Raw genomic sequence first — 21909 nt, forward strand, 5'->3', positions numbered from 1 at the left:
TGCTAAGAGAGCTTAGACGACGAGCTCGCGTACTGCTCGGAGTTCAAGAAGTCGTACCCCCTTCCCCTAATATTCCAACAAATTACGTGGGACGAAGTTGTATTTGTGCATGAATTTGCAATATGTCAACAAGAAGGGCATGCCAAAGATGTGACACATTTGCATTTAAGGATCATTTTGGGGATATTTGCACTGAATATTTGACGGACTAAAATTGTGCCACTTTGACCATTTAATAGTTTTGTTCTTTTTTACTTTTTAGTTCTATTCAGGGGCGGTCCGTCGGGGTAGGCAAGGTAGGCTCCGCCTAACCTCTTCAAATGTACAATAATTTACTTACTTAAGCCGTCATCTTGTACCTTACGGTGTCGAGGTAAGTGGAGAAATCAGACGTCTCCATGCCTTTCGGTCAGTAGCTAGTCTTTCTGCTTCTCTCCACCCAATATAAATGTACAATAATATAAATTATTAATATAAATTACTTAGGTACTTATTTCAAAATTGTTAAATTTTGACACAATATCTACTTACAATAAAAAAAACTACTTTTTAATTTCTCTCCGAAATTGTAATTATTTTACGCCCCTGTTAGTATGTAGTAGTATTAAGATTCCATATTCATTGGTAAGGCACTTTTAAACGTTGCCTAGAATAGAAAAACGATGCAACAGAATTGATGTGCCATCTCGCTCTTTACGTCAGCTAAAGCCCTTAAGTTCTGGCGGCACTGGGCCATAATTTCCACGAATTTTTTAGGAAGTTAGGCACCAGATTTTGGAGCCTATAGGCCTTCAGCATAACAAAATCGCTCACATCTCAGTTGATTCTCTTGTGTGTTGTGAAACTATTTTAAATTGGTTTTTAATTTGGGCTCTTAGTAGGTTAAGTATTCAATAAAAATAGGTAGAACAATTTAAATTTGTTTATGAAAAGTGAATAATAAACAGGCAAATTTAAGATTGGTCTATTGAAGGGTATTTTAATTTAGTTATAATTCACCAACAACTAATAAATCTGTGAATAGTTATTGGTGGAATAACATTTATCAGTCGATTATAATTTATTTTTATTGTGTTTCAATACAACTTTGATAGTTTAAAGTTAAAATAACGAATTTTCTTTGTTACATTTGATTACAGTGGGTGATCATATTATTAAATTTACCTAGTAAAATTCAATGTTTTAGAGGAACGGTATATAATTGAGCTGTATCATATATTAATGGATTTGTTTCCATTTGGCTGTCTGGTTACACTTTATGAAAGTGTAATGAATAGTCTGACAATAGTGGCAACACGCATGTGTGGCAATGCGTGACTCAAATGCCATTGTTTGTCAGTGCTGCCCAGCTTAGCTTGCAACTCGTGTGCCTATTATTTTGTATTCTTGGTGTTTAGAGTTATAATAAACTTTGCGCGTTTCCATTGTTCTCTAGTGATATTGTGCCAGACCTATACTATTTTTTGACCTATACTATAATTTAGAAAAAATTGCGCGTTCGTTACACTATTGGTACCAGACCATCATGGGAAATCCAAAGACATCTCACCAAGGAAAATAGCAGAAATAAAAACTTTAATATTCAATACTAATCACTCCAACAGAAACATAGCATCGATTTCTAAAGTTTCAAAGGCAACGTGGACAGTATAAAGAAAAAACTTACATACCATTATTAAACAAAAGTAAAATTTTCTGAGGTGGCTCTAATAATATTATCACCCGCTGTATACTTAGATACATATTTAAAAGTTAAAGCGAGGTTAACTTGTCAGTTTATTCGAAGAGTAAATCTTTATTTGAGGCAAATAAAGTAGTCATATTTGACGTTGGTGAAACGAAGGTGTGTTAGTTTTATTGGCCGAATATTTTTATTCATCGAATGAACTATTTTTCGTTGGTGAAACCGCCCATAGTAAAATAAAATGAATATTTTACATGATATAATCTGCAGTTTGATTGAGACGCCTTTTTTAAAACGCCAAAATCAAGAAAGATTAGAAATTATTTCAATGGGTCGGCCTTTACCAAATTTAAAAATTTTATCAACAGATAAGAAGAAAGACAATCGACCATTTTCGAGATTGTTTAAAATAATATGGTATGAAAACCATAAATGGTTAAGCGGAAGTTATTTTAAAAATTCACTTTTTTGTTGGCCTTGTCTGTTGCTCTCAAATTTGGAGCAAAATAATATTTGGATGAGTCAGGGATATTCAGATTTGAAAAATTTATCAGCTGGTGTCAAAAACATGAATTTTCAAAAGAACATTTAAGCAACTGCTTAGGTTTAAAACGGTTAGAAAAGAATAATCAAACTATTGACAGTACTTTAGCTGGACATATTTCTTTATCTAATAAGTTATATAATGATGAAGTTAAAAAAAATAGAATTTGTGGTGTAGATACATGTCGCTCGCCTACCCGCATACTGAGGTCACGAGCCGCCACTGGTTCTATTCTTTATTTATCCCTATTGGTTATTCTATAAGTTCAAAGATAAAAAATATTTTGTGTTTTTTAATAAATTGAGCTTATTTTTGTGACCATTTTCATTTACTTGCGAATAAAGACCCAAAAAACCATGACTTGGTTTTTAATTTTACCACTGTCAATGAGAAAAGCCAAGGAACAAAACATATCTAATATCAAAGTGCGAACATAAATAAACATGTTATTAACCACTAATTTGTTAATTTTGCCAAAATCCGGTATTATACGACAAAAAACTATTGGTCTACAATCGTAGACCACGCGCCTAAGCTTGTCAGCAATAACGACGCGCCTAACGTAGGGTTAAATAATTTTTTTTTTAAACAGAGGGTGTATCAGAATTAAAGCTTAATTTAGTAGATGCGAAATAGTTGAAACAAATTTAGATATTAGCATATTTTTTAAATCCTATGTTTATGATATATTGGATAAATAAATAATATTTTTAACATTTATATGACATTGAGTGTGTTTAATTTCCCTGTTTTGTCCTGGATGGAGTAAGCAACTAGAGATACCAGAAGTCACAAAGCAAAGGTAATGCATCAAAAATAAAGTAGCCCTGAGAATAAAGTTTATTAGAAAATTTAATTTAAATTTGATTTTGTTTTACATAAGCAGTAATTAAAATAATTGAGTAATTAATTAAATTAAGAAGTTGCTGATAAATCTCATAAAAGAAAGAAATACAGAGCATAACAATATAATAATTACTCTAACGTTTCGAGACACAGCAACATGGGTATCGCCAGGTCACAAGATTTTTCTCGAGCGAACGGACTTGCTCAGCTACAACAGAGGACGCAAACAGCTATCGGTATACGCTCTTTCTCACACTGCTGGTTACCTATAGCGGTTTTCATTTATATGCATGCGTAATTTTTTTTGGTCACCTGAAAGTTGGAAAATTTCACCAAAAAAAACCTGTCTTTTTTAGAATATTTATTTTTAATATTAAAAAATACCCTGTCAAAATAACAATTGCACCTTCCTGCCCGGAAAGGGAAATCTTCTGAAGTTCAGATGCGCCCCCTGAAAATAATCCTGGGCGCCCATGCAAGTATCTTGCAGAGGTAAAATCGCCCTCAAACTGCCTGGCATGTTTATTTTCTTTATATTTGGATATTTAATTTTACTTTAAAGTCACGTCAATGATATTTTTTGTAATAAAAAAATTTTTACCCTTTTTTAACTTTAGGGGGATTTTTGGGGAAAATAACCGTTACCCTCCAGCCAGACCGGCATTTTTGTATTAGGCTATCATGGAAGAGTAACCTGAAAAATTTTCAGGATACCTAAAATGCCTACTCAAAAATGTCTCACAGCTCTTATGCTAATAAGAATGGCACATTTTATTCTAAAACATTGTTTTTTTTTTAATTGTTAATGAAGCGCATTATAAGAGGACGGGTGATTTAAAACAACTAAAAAATAATGTTTTAGCAATACGTAAGACCAAATTACTTATCGTTAACTGATAAAAAAGGTTTTAACTTTAATTTAAGCACTACGTAGTTTCAAAAATAATATTCTTTTATTTGTGTTTTTAAACTTTGAAAATCGTCATTTTTCGATTTTTTTCAGTTTTTAATTGTTTATAACTTGGAAACGATTAACTTTAGAGAAAAATTAGAAAATACCTTTTTTGTTTTCAGTGATCGACAGAACCTAAAATAATATCTACCCGGGCCGAGAAAATTGATTTTTAGAATTGGTTTTAAATTTTTTTATTTTAATAAATGTAGCAATAACTCCGAAATTACGGCATTTAGGTATACGAAATTTAACATAAGAAATAATCAGTATTTCTTAAGGACTTCAAAACGCAAAAATATACAATGTCTTCTATTTGAAATAATAAAATTCATTAGATTTCCAGAAAAACGGACGATTTGACAACAATGTATTTAGCACTATAATATCGGCCGCATTAGAAGACCCTTACCCACCAAAATCTATAAAAATCGTTTTAGCGGTTTCCGAGAAATTACCGTGTTTCCATACTTTATCGATACCCTGTATATCATTAACATAAACATTAACAATTTTTTCATTCTCACTTAGAACATCGAGAATGAAGCATGCCTCTTATGAATGTTAAAATATAACGTGTATGTGAAAATATAATATTAAGAGTGTAATGTTTTAATCATTAAAGTTTAAAGTGCATATTGAAAGTGGCAAGTATGTAAGAAGTAGTCGAAACGTTTAAGCAAAAATAAAGTGTTTTAATTATCAGACAGACAAACTCAGGAATAAAAAAGTTTCTATTTATAAATTCACGGTCAGGAAATAACAAACTATAAACAAGGGTATACATTGCGAAAAAAAATACTCAGGAACTAAACTTTTTTGACAACTTAACATATATTATTATCGACATGTGCTGAAATGGGCACTTTATACCAGAATAATGAAAAATGGTGTATACTTCGTTAACACATTAAAAATTATGTAAACAGGATTGTAGCAATTACTGTGCTATATCGGTAACCAGCACACTTAGTAGATTACGGAATGTTAATGACGGAATACAATTTTTTTTACAAGGTATGCTTAAAGAAAAAGAATAACACAGTGATTCGATCGAGAAACGACCGTGGAGATAGAATGATTAGATTTTGTGTAGAAAAACAATTAGTAATATCCAACACTTTTTTTGACTTGCCTAAGCGACGACTTTACACCTGGAAATCTCCTATGGACACTTATGGAAGAATAGTAAGAAATCAAATTGATTATATCTGTATATCAAAAAGATATAGAAATGCTATCTTGTCCTCCAAAACATATCCAGGAGCGGATGTACCCTCCAACCACAACTTACTAGCAGCTAAAGTATTACTTAAATTTAAAAAGATTAAAAAACCCAAAATATCTCCTAGGATCAGCAAAGATAAACTTTCAAATGCGGAAGTGAAAGAAATAGTAACCGATAAATTAGAAGATCAGTTTCAGAAATTGGGAAATAAAAATTCAGAAGAACAATTATGGGAGTCATGCAAAGAAACATTGGAAAAAGTCCAAGAAAACCATCTAATGGAAAATCAGCGTAGGAATAAGCAACAGTGGATGACAGAAGAGATATTGAATTTAATGGATGCAAGAAGAAAATATAAGAATGCTAATCTGACAGAATACAAAAAGCTAAACAGTATGATTCGAAGAAAAATAAGATCAGCTAAATCAGAGTGGCATAAACAACAATGTAAAGAAATTGAGAACTACGAGCGTATCTATGACGCATTCAATATGCACAAAAAACTGAAAGAAGTTGCAGGACTGAATAAAAAATGTAATCCTCCACTAATCGAAGATAAAAACGGAAAAATTATAATCGATATCGAAGGTCAACTAATAAGATGGACAGAATATATAAAGGAATTATTCGATGATGAAAGAAGCGAACTAGAAACGCTAAATGACATAAGCGGTCCTCCAATAACTAAGGAAGAAGTGCAATACGCTATAAAGAACGCAAAAAACGGGAAGGCGATCGGACCAGATGGGATTTACGTAGAAACACTAAAGCTTTTAGGTGTCGAGGGCATTAAGATACTTACGAAATTGTTCAACTTAATCTATGAAAGCGGAAAAATTCCTAAAGATTGGCTTAAATCCTCATTTGTTGTACTACCAAAAAAACACAGAGCCACAAAATGCAGCGACTATCGCACCATCAGCCTAATGAGTCATGTATTGAAAACGTTTCTTAGAATCATTCATCAAAGAACATATAGAAAAATTGAGGAAAGAATCTCATGTACTCAATTCGGTTTTCGCTGTGGCCTTGGAACGCGTGATGCACTATTCGCAACCCAAGTTTTAATTCAAAGATGCAGAGATGTAAATCATGACGTTTTCATGTGCGCGATTGATTTTGAAAAGGCCTTTGATAAAGTTCGCCATGAAAAAATGCTACATATTCTCAAAACTACCGGTCTGGACGGTAGGGACATTAGAATAATCGCAAATTTGTATTGGGGCCAGGCTGCATGTATTAGGGTTGCGAATCAGTGCTCTGAAGAAGTAAAAATCAAGCGCGGAGTTCGACAAGGCTGTATATTGTCACCAATGTTGTTTAATCTTTACGCTGAAACAATTTTAAATGAAGTCTTGGAAAACGCAAAAGAGGGAATACTCATTAATGGTATGCTTATGAACAATATCAGATACGCAGATGACACCTTGTTGCTGACTGAATCAATTGAACATCTTCAAGCGTTATTGAATCGAATGGTGGCATTCTGCGCGATATATGGACTCAAACTCAACGCAAGGAAAACAAAGTTTATGGTTATTAGTAAACAGGCAGCCGTAAATAATAATAACTATAACGTAACAATCGGTAATGACTCAATTGAACGAGTAAGTAATCTTGTATATCTGGGTACTCATATTAATGAAAGCTGGAACCCTAGTACAGAAATAAAAAGTAGAGTTGCCAAAGCAAGAACAAGTTTTATGAAATTTAAGAAAATCCTGTGCAGTCATGATCTAAATTTGGAACTTCGCATAAGAATGGTCCGATGTTATATATTCCCAGTACTACTTTACGGGGTTGAAGCATGGACACTGACAGAATCGCTTTTAAAAAACCTAGAAGCATTTGAAATGTGGGTCTACCGCCGTATTCTGAAGATCAGTTGGGTAGAAAGAGTCACAAACGAAAGGGTTTTGCAACGTTTGAATAAAAGTTGCGAAGTAGTGAACACGGTTAAAAGGCGCAAATTGGAATACTTTGGTCATATAATGCGTCACCCAGAAAAATATGACATACTTCACCTTGTCATGCAAGGTAAAATAATGGGAAAAAGAAGTGTGGGCCGCCGTACAACTTCTTGGCTTAAAAACCTACGCCAATGGTTTGGGAAAACTAGCACTGAACTATTTCGTGCGGCTGTAAATAAGACAATGATTGTTAATATGCTGCGCAACATGAGAGCCAACGATCGACAAGCGGTCTCGGCACCTTAAGAAGAAGAAGAACACAGTGATTGTTCTTTAGGAACATCACGCACTACCAATGTATTCTACGTTAAATAAATGACAGAAAAACTTACCTCGCATTCAAGCAGTTTCTTGACCAAAGGATTGATGTAAATAATCTTGTCATACTCTTCTTGTGGCATTATATATTTTTCCTCTTCTTCTTCTGTATATTCTAAATATTTTTCAGTCGATATACACAACTGCTCATCTGGACTTCTAAATACGTGTCCCTTTTGAATAGTAAGACCAGATTCAGGATCAGGAGTATCGTCCCAATACAAAAATGTTGGAATCTTAACTGTAGGTATTTTAATCTAAAAGAAATTAAACGTGTTAAATACGAAAATATTTTTTTGGGTAAATGAGTAATAAAATATAAAAGTTGTTAAAATGAATAGAATATCTCTTCATCTCTACTATCCATCTGTTTTACACCTTTCGTTCTGCAGACAATTGGAATACTTTATATTTTACATTTACTTATATATACTCTTATAGTAATTGGGACATGAAGTTCGGTTGGGAAGAGAAGACGTGCGAGCTCCCATGTCGCATAGGATTAGCCTGGGCAGCGTTTGGTAAACTGAGCTATGTACATATTTAAATCGGACTTACCCATATGCCTGAAAAGGAAAATCTTTGACGAGTGTGTATTGCCTGTACTCACTTATGGAGCGGAAACATTAACACTCACAAAAAAGGTAGTAAACAAGATTCGATTAACTCAGAGGACTATGGAGCCCTAGATGTTGGGTGTCTCCCTGAGGGACCGAATCCCAAACGAAGAAATACGTCGTAGAACAAAAACAACGGACGCCGTCGAAAGACTCGCTTCGCTCAAGTGGAATTGGGCAGGACACGTCGCCAGATTGTCAGACAACCGATGGACAAAACGTATTGTTTAGCGGAGGCCACGAGAAGAAGCACTACGGAGCAGAGGACGACCACCAACCAAATGGGCTGACGATCTAAAGCGTATTGTCGGCAACTGGATGCAAGCCGCACAAAACAGAGAAAGATGGAAAGAGCTGAGAGAGACCTATGTCCAGCAGTGGACGAATGCGGTTTGATGATGATGATGATGATGATGACTTATCTATATATCCGTTTATTAGTATCTACATTGGAATATCGCCAAGCCACAAGCCCTCATCTCTTGCTGTACTTGTCTTCCATAGATGGATCAGACACAAAGGTATTCTAGTCTAAATAACATATTTATTTAGATTATTATACTACTATGTTAGCGTTTTTATTGTCTGTTACGGACTGGGAATCGGAATATCACCGCTAATACTAACTATATAAATCATTCTAAAGTGAAGCAAATGTCTGACATCTAGCCCACTTAGCCGACTAATCTGGATATCTTACCAATATGCATATACCTAATTGCATTAAATCTACCGTTGGCTAAGATGACTAGATCATCCACATAGCACAGAACATGATGCCTCCTTTTCTGAGTAGGGAAGATAAAACTAACCCCTTCTTATAGCTTTTGGCCACCTCTGTCGACGCTATATTTCCTACCAACCATGCGTATATTACACGGTTACTCAGTTTACATTACATCCATTTGCAGCTTTAGCAGTACTGAACAGTCACTATATACGAATATGCAATCAGAATCGACTTCTGAAGCACTTGGTGGCCAGGGTTACCTCTAAGGTACGTCATCTAGTGTTTCGAGGCTTTTTTGGGGCATAATTTATGCAAACAGATTACTCTAGTGTTTCTAGGATCGCTTAACATGAATACGCCATTAGAACCAAACACCGGAGTACCTGGTGCACAAAGTTAATGCTGAGACACGTCATCTTGTGGTGTTTCGACAATTTTAGCTGCTAAATTGATATAAACATACCAAGCGGGGGTTTTTGGAGCTACTGAACACAAATATGATATCAGAACTGACATGCGAAAACCGAAAACCTTCGAAATTTTTGAAGATGACGTGCATATCAGTCCCCCTAAACACAAGGTGCTCCGAGGATTGGCTTTGATGTCATATTCAGCAAGTACCAGAAAGTTTGAGCAAAAAACTATACAGTAATCTGTTGGTGTCAACGTAGTGCCGAAAATACCCCGAACTTTAGAAGATAACATGCCTAAGAAGTGGTCCTGGCACCAGGTGATCCAAGGCTCGGTTCTGATGACGTATTCGTGTTCAGTGACTCGGAATCCCCCAAGTAATCTGTTTGCATCAATTAAGTGCCGAAAACTCTCGAAGCAGATGTCGTACCTTAGCAATAACCCTGGACACCAGGTGCTGTGGTGGTCGATTCTCATTATATATCCGTGTTTAGTGGCCACAAAAACTGCCCAAATAATAAAAACTGTCCCTAAATATAGTTATTTGGACATTTTTATACACTTTTGTTGCATTTCATGGACTTTAGAATCTTTTTCTTCTTCTGGTAGCACTACAACCCGGGGTGGGTTATGGCTAAAGACTGGATTATATGCAAAATGCATATGCATATATATGCTGCATATTTCTCATGTTTTTCATAAATGCATATGCCTTGCATATTTGGAGATTTAAGAGCATATAAATGCATATTTTGATGGGAATTTACTCTACCCCATTTAAAAATAAGGTATATATTAGTAACATCAACATCCATTAAAATAAAATGTGAAAGTAAATATTTTGCTGTTAAGCTCCTTTGTTGTTGTACCCATAAACATAATGGGCGTTATTTATAGCTGCAGGTATCATTATCCGGATATTTAAGATTTATAGACTTCTCAGAATTTACAAATTACCTAAGTAAATACCGATTATATTTTGAATAACATTACAAATATTACCTGTACTTTCTGCTGGTGTCGGCCAACTATGAATTATTCTGGGAAAACCAACCAAAACGAAATTTTAAGCATTTTAAGGGTAGGATAGATTATTTTATTTTATGAATGGTTAGTCTTAAATCAATCGCCGATTATTCAACTTTTGTGATTGCAAGTTATTGACTATACTGTGTAAAAAAATCATTTTATTATTATTGTGAAAATGCCTAAAGTAGCAAGGGAAAAATCAAGTCTTCTCAGAAGTTGGATTGGAAGTATCAATCATCTAAAAGTTATCGACAGTGAAAGTATGTTTTGCACCATTTGTGATAAAAAGGTAAGTTCTCCACTTCAATAGATTTTTAAACTTATCAAACTTCTTTGCACATCTATGTGTCTGTCTATTCTAAAATGACAAACCGTCCCATTTCTTCAAAAACTGTTTTTTAAAGTTCGCAACGGTTTGGCTTATACAGAGCGAGGTGTTGAGAGTGGCCCACCCTGTATACTACGGTACACTGACTGTACTTTATTGTTTGACGATTTCAATTTCACTTTGAGAAATAAAAAAAAATTGGGGGAGGTTTAAAAAGTTTGATCATTTTAATGTAGGTATCTATTTACGAAAACATCTAAAACATCATTATCATTATATTCCAGATTCCATGTCAAAAGAAATTCCAAGTAGTTCAACACATAAAAACTTCACTTCACCAAACTAAGCTATCAAAAAATGATAATAAACCTCGCCAGCAGATTCTACAGAACAGTTTGCAGATTCAGAATACGTCAGTTGGGCAAGAAACCTTTGCAAAGGATTTATGCCATTTTTTTTTTGAACTGCAATATCCCTCTGCACAAGTTAGAACATAAATCGTGTCAAAACTTTTTAAAAACTTATTGCAAGATTAAAGATAAACCAGCTCAAATACCAAGTTCTTCAACTCTTCGGAAAAAATATGTCAGTGCATGTTACAAAGATGTGATGACGAGTATTAAAAATCAGTTAAAAGCCGAATATCTTTGGATTTCCGTCGACGAAACAACGGATACAAAGGGTCGACAAATTGCGAATCTAATTGTTGGAGTTCTTAACGACTCTGGCGATTTTAAAAACTCATACTTAATTAGTGTAAAATGTTTGGAAAAAACAAACTATGCTACAATAGCTAGATTTGTTAACGAATCCCTAACAAATTTTTTTTTACCTGATCAAGTACCATTTGAAAAAATATTATTAATGCTTAGTGATGCCGCCTCATATATGATGAAAGCTGCATCCAATCTTAAAATCTTTTTCCCTAATTTAATTCACTGTACATGTTTGGCGCACGGCCTAAACAGAGTTGCAGAGAAAGTTAGAATTGAATTTCCCAATGTAAACACCTTAATAAATAATGTAAAAAAAGTATTTCTGAAAGCACCACTACGTGTACAGGTATATAGGGAGATGCTTCCCGATATTCCTTTACCACCAGAACCAGTATTAACCAGATGGGGAACTTGGCTTAAAAGTGCTATATTTTTATCTGAACACTACGACGACATCAAAAGCGTTATTTCAAGTTTTGATCCGACTTGTACCGCTATTGATAACTGTCAAAATATTTTTAAAGAAAAGTCTATTAAAAATCAATTGTTGTATATAAAATCGAATTTCGATATCATTGAAAGTTCAATTACAAAATTAGAGGCTCAAAATTTATGTCTTCACAATAGTATGTCTATTGTTGATTCGGTTAAACAGAAAATAACAAATCTGAATGGGGAAATTGGAGTAAAAATTAAAGATAAACTTGATGACGTTTTAAACAAAAATGAGGGTTTCACTTTATTGCGTTCAATAAATAATATAATCAATTTTGGAAACTTCGATGAAAATATTAATATGGATCCGTCTCTAATAGCAAAGTTTAAATATGCCCCAATTACATCTTGTGACGTTGAGAGATCTTTTTCTGCCTATAAACAAATATTAACAGATAGAAGACATAATATTAGTTTAGAAAATATGAATCAATATATGATTATTTATTGTAACAATAAAAATATGTAAATTTGTTTTATTGTACTCTTTTTATAATATTAGTTTAGAAAATATGAATCAATATTGTAACAATAAAAATATGTACATTTATTTTATTGTACTCTTATTTATCTTGTGGTCAAAATAAAATATTTTGCCGTTTTATTTGTCACAAAACCTGAAGTTAAAAAAATATATTAAGAAATAATAATACAATTTGGTTTAAATTCAAACCTATTTATTTATTTTTATTATTTTTTATTTATTTATGTATTTAACGTAAACCATAAAATTATTCATATAAAAATAAGTGCATATATAAATGCATATTTGCATGTTAATTGTGCATATTCAGCTTGTTTTAAAATGCATATTGCATGCATATTTTAGACATTTTTTAGTGCATATTTTCCAGTCTCTAGTTATGGCTGACTGCACAACTCGCTTCCATCTCGAACGGTCGTCAACGGTCGTTTTAAATCTGACCGTATTGTCTCTGCATCGCATTCGTGGACGTCCTAAGGGCGTTCTTCCTGTGGGGGCTTCCTCCTAGATTAGTTTGGAAATGCGGTTATTAGGGAGTCTATGGACATTGGGCATGGCCAGCCCATCTTAGACGCAAAGATTTAACTTCTTGGACTTTAAAATGCAATTATGCATTTCCACTAATTTTTCCGTTCCATTTCCAAATTGTAGACTTTTTTCGTGGCATGATTCTTCTTCTTCTTCTTAAAGTTCCCTCTCCTATCGGAGGTTGGATATCATAATGGCTATGGTCACTTTGTTGGCTGCTGCTTTGAATAGTTGTAATGAACTACAGTTAAACCATTCTCTAAGGTTCCTCAGCCAGGAGATGCGTCTTCTTCCTATGCTTCTTCTTCCTTGGATCCTTCCTTGCATAATAATTCTCAGCAACTCATATTTTTCTCCTCTGGTAATGTGACCCAAATATTCCAGTTTTCTAGTTTTTATACTTTCTAACTCATAATTTCTAACCCCTTATTTAAACGTCGTAGAACTTCAACATTGGTAATCCTTTGAACCGACTGAATTTTCAATATTCTTCTGTAACACAATATTTCGAACGCTTCTATTCTTCTTATGTGTTGTCTCTTCAATGTCCAAGCTTCCATTCCGTATAGAAATATAGAAAATATGTAGCATCTTCGATCCCTCAATCTGAGAGGCAACTGAAAGTCTTTGTTTGTAAGCAGTGTCTTCATTTTTATAAATGCTTGCCTTGCAGTTTCAATTCGGACTTTAATTTCTTTGCTTTGGTCATTTTTGTCATCAACCCAGGTTCGCAGGTATTTGTATGTCTTAACTTTTTCTATTTGGGTTTGCTCTATCATTAACCTTTCATTTCCATATTCTGTTTTTGAGACAATCATAACTTTAGTTTTTTCTTGTTTATTTTTATTCCGTATCGAATGCAATAATCGTTAATTCTATTTAGCAATTCTTGTAGCGATCCAGGGTGTCTGTCATTATAACGGTGTCATCAGCGAATCGTATGTTATTTACTATTCTTCCGTTTATAGAGATTACATCACTTAGCTCCGCTATCGCTTCCTGAAATATGACTTCACTGTACAGGTTAAACAGTAGCGGCGACAGAACACAACCCTGTCTTACTCTCTACTGTTTATATCAATATTCTCGGATTTTTGTTCTTCTATCTTTATATTGGCCTTTTGATTCCAATACAGATTGATGATAATTTGTAAATCTCGTCTGTCTATATCTCTGTTTTTCAATAATTCTATTAGTTTTTCATGTCGGACCCTGTCGAACGCTTTTTCAAAGTCGATGAAACAGGAATAAATATCCAGGTTCATATCTAAGCATCTTTGAGAGAGGACATTAAACGCAAACAATGCCTCTCTTGTTCCAAGTCCTTTGCGGAACCCAAATTGGCATGATTCTAATACAATGCAAAAAACTGTAAGTCTCTTGGTGCTGTACCTATATAAAAATCTATTTATCCCAGTGTTTTTAGTGCTAAATACCCTGGTCCATTGGTGCAAGTAAAATTAACATTTTCATCTGAGGATAAGTAACGAAATATTTAGTTATAATAGTGACTAATAACTTGTTTTAGGTTACCTTAGATCTACGTTCAGCAATCAATTTGTTACAAATAGCATCTATTAGCATAACAGGATGATCAGCCATCTCTGGGGGAGCTTGACATAGAGGGATTGTTCCGTTTAATACAAGATTTTTTACTCTTTCCAGTTCTTCTGCCTAAAAAAGTGCATTATTTTTAATCTAGTATATTAATTACTTGGAGTGTATCACAGTCAGATAGAGAGAACCATATTTTAAAGATTGTCCCAACATTAAGCTAAAGCCGGATCCACATCAATAAAAATGTTGTACCGGGTGTCCCAATAAGAATGGCTCTCGGCCATATCTCAGGAACCGTTCATACTACAGCTTTGGGAAAAAAATTTTATAACAAAAGTTGCCACGAAAAAAGCCTGAAAATTATTTTCATATTTGTAAGTCCACCACTAGAGGGCGTAATTGAATATCAAAAATTAAAAAATCGAAATTTTACAAAAATTTGCCTAATGAAAGGGCACTGGAAATCCAATCATCGTATTCTTCATACAAGTCTGTGCATATTCTATTTGAGTGGGAACCTTGTTATGAAAAAATCTCTGTAAGTCCGGTTCTGCTTAATCGATTTTTACAAACTTGGTCTTGTTAAAAACAGCTCTTTTTCATCAATGTAATAGTTATAATTTGGAAACAGCCTATTACGTAATAAGCCGGCTAGAAGGCGCTATTTATTTTTTTTAGAAATCTAGTTTTCTTTGGAAAATATTAAATACAAGTATGTATTTTTTTCCTATATTACAAAATTAGACCAAATTAGCAACAGAATACTGAAAACCGCATGTCGATACCTTTTTTCTACCTCGAGATATCTTAAGAAACGTGTAAATTGTAAACATAATTGTTGCTATCATATAAGTGGAAATATATAGAAGCACGTAGTGTGCTATGGAAAAAAACAAAGGAATATTGTCCAGGTGTCACCGTATATAATGAATCAAAACAACAATAAGACAAATAACACTATAAAATATAACAAAAAAAGAGTGTGTACTTTGTTCGCGAGTAAGAAGTTATACTTCTATTATTATGATTTTAACGAAATAAATATATTTTAAACAGATTTATATTATTCTTACTGAAATATTACACTAATTTTAATACTTAAAATAATACCAAGAAAATAGCGTTAATATGTAAATTATGAATTGTTGCCTCCGCGCATTTGCTTTTCTCTCGATGAATCGTAGAAAATGTAAAAACGTCAGATTTTCTACACAAATTTTTAATTTTTATTTCATTATATTTTAATATCAATTATCCTATTCCCAACTAAGATAAATACATAACTGTTATTGTCACCGGTAAACTAAGTTAGGAAGTCAAAGTGGAAACAAGTAGTGTGCTATCGAAAAAATAGAACTATTAGAAATATTAACTTCAAAAAGTCATCATGTGTCAAATTATGTGCGAAATCAGTAGAACATAAAAATTTGTTCATTGATGGTTTGTTGCGGTTTGTTTCTATTAAATTTTATAAAATTTATACAGAGTGAAATTGAAGATGATTCTTACAAACTAAGAAGCATTTGACATGATAGACACACTCTTTGAATGCATAATAAATGCAACTGTTGCGGCTAGAATATATGCAATGAAATATCCTCAAAGACGTCACCCCAGTAGTAGAGTTTTTCATATTTTGTTTTGATTTACTATACACGGTGATCTGGAAATTGTTTCTTTGTTTTTTCCATAGCACACTACTTGCTTCTATATATTTCCACTTATAGGACTTATGTTTAAAATATATACGTTTCTTAAGATATCTCGAGATAGAAAAAAGGTATAGACATGCGGTTTTCGGTATTCTGTTGCTAATTTGGTCTAATTCTTTAATACAGGAAAAAAATACATACTTGTATTTAATATTTTCCAAAGAAAACTAGATTTCTAAAAAGAAAATAAATAGCGCCTCCTAGCCGGCATATTACGTAATAGGCTGTCTCCAAATTATAACTATTACATTGACGAAAAAGAGCTGTTTTTAACAAGACCAAGTTTGCAATCGATTAAGCAAAACCGGACTTACAGCGATTTTTTCATAACAAGGTTCCCACTCACCCCCATCTCTTATTTGCATAGGTAGACTTAAACTTGTGAAATAAAATATGCGCAGAATTTTATGAAAAATTCGATAATCAGATTTTCAGTGCCCTTTCATTAGGCAAATTTTGTAAAATTTCGATTTTTTAATGTTTGATATTCAATTACGCCCTCTAACGGTGGACTTACAATTATGAAAATAATTTCCAGGCTTTTCTCGAGGCAACTTTTGTTATAAAATTTTTTTTCCCAAAGCCGTACTATAAACGGTTCCTGAGATATGGCCGAGCGCCATTCTTATTGCGACACCCGGTACATTGTATTTGACACAAATTTGCTCGTGTGCGTTGAACCTTTTCTTGATGTGGACTGTGGGTTTTTCAGTCGAAATTTTTGCCGCACAGCAGTGTTAATGTGGACTTGATTATCTACTGTTTCTAAGTGGATTCGGCGGTGCAACACAAAATAAATATTTACGACGCAAAAATACTTGACCAGATTTAAATTTGTGCCGCAAATATTTTTTCTGCATTTTAAAATACAACACGCACAAATCTTTATTGATGTGGATCCGCCTTTAAGGTAATCGTAAAGAAAGGTATAGGCCAGTCAAATTCCTTAGTGATGGTGAAAAGAAAACTGATTCTTTGTAAGACTTCATCATTCACTTTGTAGGTGTGGCTACTATAGAGTAGCCACACCTACCCTATATTACTCAATCTAGTTATTAAAGTACTAGCCAGGGAGGTAGTGTCAAATTTGACCGGAGCATTTTAACATGGCTGCTTTCTTTTTATTTAGTTAGGTATTTCTAAGCTTATTAACAAATGATGTGTCAGCTGGCCCAAAACCGGGGATTGTAGGCAAGAAAAGGTAAAATATGAAACTTGATGGACAAACGCTACATCTTATGTCAAATATTTATCTACGTGACTTACAACTCTTAATAGCCTTGCTGACTTCTCTCCTAGCTTTCACTCAGGCAATCCGAGTTCAAATCGTGGCGTTGAAATTTTTTTGTTTTTAAAATTGACATTTTATTTTGAAAAATAATTATTTTTATAATACTACGTTTGTATTATTTATACGAGACCATATAAAAAAATCTGTATGCATTTGATCATAAATATTATGATTGACCTTAATAAGCAAAGTTGTTGTAAATGAACCGCTGAAGCTTCCTGAGTTAGTCCGACCAATCTAAGTGAAAAAGGGAGTTGCCCTCCCCACCCCCTCCCGACATTTTATTTATTTTTTGTACAAACTGTTTTTCTTAATGTGATATGATGTAGAACCAAAAGATATATACAACCCTAATTTTTCACTTTCCTATCACCAACCCCCATTTTTTAATAGCAATCTAAATAATTCCCTGTTCTCTATAATAGGTACAGTAGGAAAAATCAAAGAATACTCATGAACGAACATATAAAACACGCTGTATTTTTTTGTCAACGTATCACACAAAAAATTGGCCAGCACAAGTACATGTAATAATTATTGTTACATGTACTTGCACTGGACAATTTTCTTTGTGACACGGTGACAGGAAAATACAGCGTGTTTTATATGTTCGTTCATGGGTATTCTTTCATTTTTCCGACTGTATATAAAAATGGATGTTTGTCTGTATGAGGAGCGAGTTAAATTAATACTAAATAGCTTTGTCATGAAATATATCCAGTGGTTACAGCCAATTCTTTCCAAACGGAATATATCCAATAGAAAATAGCTATCGAAAGTGTGTAAATCAATCGAAACACAATAAATCCAGTATTCCGCTGAATAACGCCCTTATTATAAAAATAATTATTTTTCAAAATAAAATGTCAATTTAAAAAAAAAAAACAATTCAACGCCAGGATTTGAACCCGGATTGCCTGAGTGAAAGCTAGGAAAGAAATCAGCAAGGCTATTAAGAATTGTAAGTCACGTAGATAAATATTTGACATAAGTTGTAGCGTTTTTCCATCAAGTTTCATATTTTAGCTTTTCTTGTCTAAAATCCCCGGTTTTGGGCCAGCTGACAAATCATTTGTTAATAAGCTTTGGAATACCTAACTAAATAAAAAGAAAGCAGCCATGCTAAAATGCTCCGGTTTTTGACACTACCTCCCTGGCTATACTTATCGCCCCTTCACTCAAACAGTGTTATAATTCAAAAAAGCAAAGTATCGAGAAAACGACGTTTAAAATTTGTGCTATAATTTTTTCGGGTTTAATTCAAGAAAATTAAGTTAAAATTAGTGTAATAACAATTTTAGTCAGTCACAAATATTTTTATAGCTGTACAAGATTGGTTAAATTAACATCAGCCATCAAGGCCTACAGGAACTATGCAAATAGCCAAGAAAAGAAGAAAAAAACGTATATATGGACTCTTACGACAAAAGTGCAATTTTTGAGGTATAATATATTGTATACGAAAAAATTATGCAGTGAATATATAAAACAACTTGCATTATATTTTATAATATCGATAAGAAAAAAATAGGAAGACGAAAAGAAATATCATTTTACAAGGTTTACAAAAATTGGAAAAAGATATTCTTACGTGAGATTCTACCAAAATATTTAAAAAAATATTTTTTCTCAGTTGTGACACTATATGGAAAAAATAACGAAAAATTTACACAATATTATTTATCAAAAGTGGCTTTTGCATTACCGAATATAATATCATTATTATTCTAATATAATTATTTTATAATATATTATGGTTAACAGGCTTTTACGTTTTAATGATGTAATTTAAATACAATTATTAACAAAATTAAACCATAAATACTGCAAAAATAAAGATAAATAAGTGATAATGTGTCACTTTTCTTGGGCACATCTGCAGATTCTTTTGAATGAAATAATCACATACTGCCTTAATAGACCAAGAGGCAGCGCTGAAGAATCTCTTTGAATTTACTAAAGCTAGATTTTTCATAGTTGATTACTGTGAGTGTGTAGAGAAATATACTGCGGTCGGTCAAGCGAAACGTAGAACAGGGGTTACTGAGAGGGTATCAAAGTTGCTTTCCTACGAAGGTAATTATTTCCATTTACTAAGGCTGAAAATCAGTACACACATTCTAAATTAAATATAAATAAAAGTTAGTATAATCGGTCAGCTGTATGACGGGACAGAGCCGGTCGGTCGGCCCCAATAGTCGATTGAGGAAATAATGCATTTTGGCTCGCAATTTTTTGTCCAGTATGGATTTACTTGAAATTTTCACAGAAGGTAGGGAATAGTCCAAGGATCATTATATACATCATGCCGCTATCATACGCTAAATCCTTGGGGTGGTTGCCACCCATCTCGGGGGGTGGGAATTTTTTATTACATTTTCACCATGTAATTCGATTGAAAATTTGATTCTAAGAAAAAATATTTTTTACATTTTCTTCGTAAAACTAATATTCGCGTTATTCGAATTATTCGAGTTATTCGCGCTTGAAATTAACAGTTTTTCGACGAAAAAATCGACTTTTTTTAGAAGGTTTTTTGAGAATACCTCGAAAAATATGCATTTAATCAAAAAAACTGTAGATATTGAAATTGTATCTATTAGTAACACAAACCAAATTCTTTCCCTATAATATCTGTAAGACCAAGACAAACCGATATACGGCATGTTAAAGGTTAGCTTTTTTCGTCAAATGCATAATATGAAATATTCAAAGCCAAATAATGGGAAAAATTTGCAATTTTCGAGGAAAACTTTAAATAATCTTTTTTCAAGAATACAATTAAACCTTTCAAAACAAAATAATAAAAAGTTTCGAGCAAGAAAATTAAGCGACTTATAATCAAAAAAATGTCGGTGACGCTTTTCTCTACGAAAAAATCAGTGAAAACAACTCTCTAACTACCTTCCTAATTCAAAATTGGTCTTCACCTTTCTGTAGTTCCTTTTACGTTTATATTGTCAATACACTAAAGGAGTTTGACCTATTTAAAATGTCTCATTTTGGAAAAATTGGAGTTAGAAAAATTTATTTTTTGCAATTTGGTATTTTTCACCGTTTACTTAATAGTTAGCCAGATATAGCTGTTTAAAACCTCTATTTACCAGAAAACACTTCCTTATTCGAGCCCTTTAAACCCGTCCCAATTAAAAACTAAGGGATCGTACGGAATTTAATTTAAACAGTCTAATAACTCTTTAAAAATCCTACAAAATCGTTTTTGAAGAAACTTTTTATCGCCAAAAATATATAGAATATTTTTCGAGGTATTCTCAAAAAACCCTCTAAAACGTCGATTTTTTCGTCAAAAAACTTATTTTCAAGCGCGAATAACTCGAAAAATATTAGTTTTACGAAGAAAATGTAAAAAACATTTTTTTCTTAGAATCACTTTTTCCATCGAGTTACATGGTTAAAATGTAATAAAAAATTCTCACCCCAAGATGGGGTGGCAACCACCCCCAAGGTTTTAGCGTATGATAGCGGCATGATATATAAAATGATCCTTGGACTATTCCCTACCTTCTGTGAAAATTTCAAATAAATCCATGCTGGACGAAAAAATTGCGAGCCAAAATGCTTTATTTCCTCAATCGACTATTGAGGCCGACCGACCGGCTCTGTCCCGTCATACAGCTGACCGACTATAATAACTTTTATTTATATTTAATTCAGAATGTGTGTACTGATTTTCAGCATTAGTAAATGGAAATAATTACCTTCGTAGGAAAGCAACTTTGATACCCTCTCAGTAACCCCTGTTCTACGTTTCGCTTGACCGACCGCAGTATGTTTCTCTACACACTTACAGTAATCAACTGTGAAAATCTAGCTTTAGTAAATTCAAAGAGATTTTTCAGCGCTGCCTCTCTGTCTATAACTCGACAAACGACGCTTTATAAACATCTTAGATGGAAAAGTGCCTTGAACAAGTCGATATTTGACAATGTTTATGTTCGGTGCTTCGTTGATTTTGGTTAATCATTTAATGATTCTAGTGTCATATAACGACAAATACTTAAACTATAAACGTAACACTTTTTGAGATAAGATTTTGCAGGTTCATTAAATTGTTGGCGCAATAAAACGGTTTTTATTTTTTTTTTATTTGAGTTATGCCACTATTTAATCGGAGGTGCGTTATTATCTGATACGTTAATTTAACCGGCATACAAACATACCATAGTAATAAAAATCATAATTGACAATGAAGATAATTATCATTAACATCAGCCATCAAAGCCTACAGGAAGTATGGGAATAGCCAAGAAAAAAAGATAAAAAAGTATATGGACTCTTACGGCAAAAGTGCAATTTTTGAAGTATCCGAAACAATAATGCAGTGAACTTATAAAACAACCTGCATTATATTTTATAATATTGAAAATAAAAATAGGAAGAAGAGAAGAAATATCATTTTACAAGGTTATGAATATAAAAACAAAAAAAAAATGTAATATTTTTTTTCC

At 33.1% G+C, this 21909-nt stretch overlaps 1 protein-coding gene across 7 annotated transcripts in view; it reads right to left on the bottom strand.

Moving 5' to 3' along the window:
- The window catches only part of LOC126890431 (uncharacterized), a 502412-nt gene that overhangs the window by 36918 nt on the left and 443585 nt on the right, over window positions 1-21909 (bottom strand). For all 7 annotated transcript variants that reach the window (XM_050659349.1, XM_050659351.1, XM_050659353.1 and 4 more), the window contains 2 exons: window positions 14414-14554; window positions 7557-7799 (listed from right to left, as the gene is read on the bottom strand). In XM_050659349.1, the coding sequence (XP_050515306.1) occupies window positions 7557-7799; window positions 14414-14554 (384 nt within the window). The remainder of the gene's footprint in view (window positions 1-7556; window positions 7800-14413; window positions 14555-21909) is intronic.

This window comes from Diabrotica virgifera, chromosome 8 (assembly GCF_917563875.1).
Source record: "Diabrotica virgifera virgifera chromosome 8, PGI_DIABVI_V3a".
Taxonomy (NCBI): domain Eukaryota; kingdom Metazoa; phylum Arthropoda; class Insecta; order Coleoptera; family Chrysomelidae; genus Diabrotica; species Diabrotica virgifera.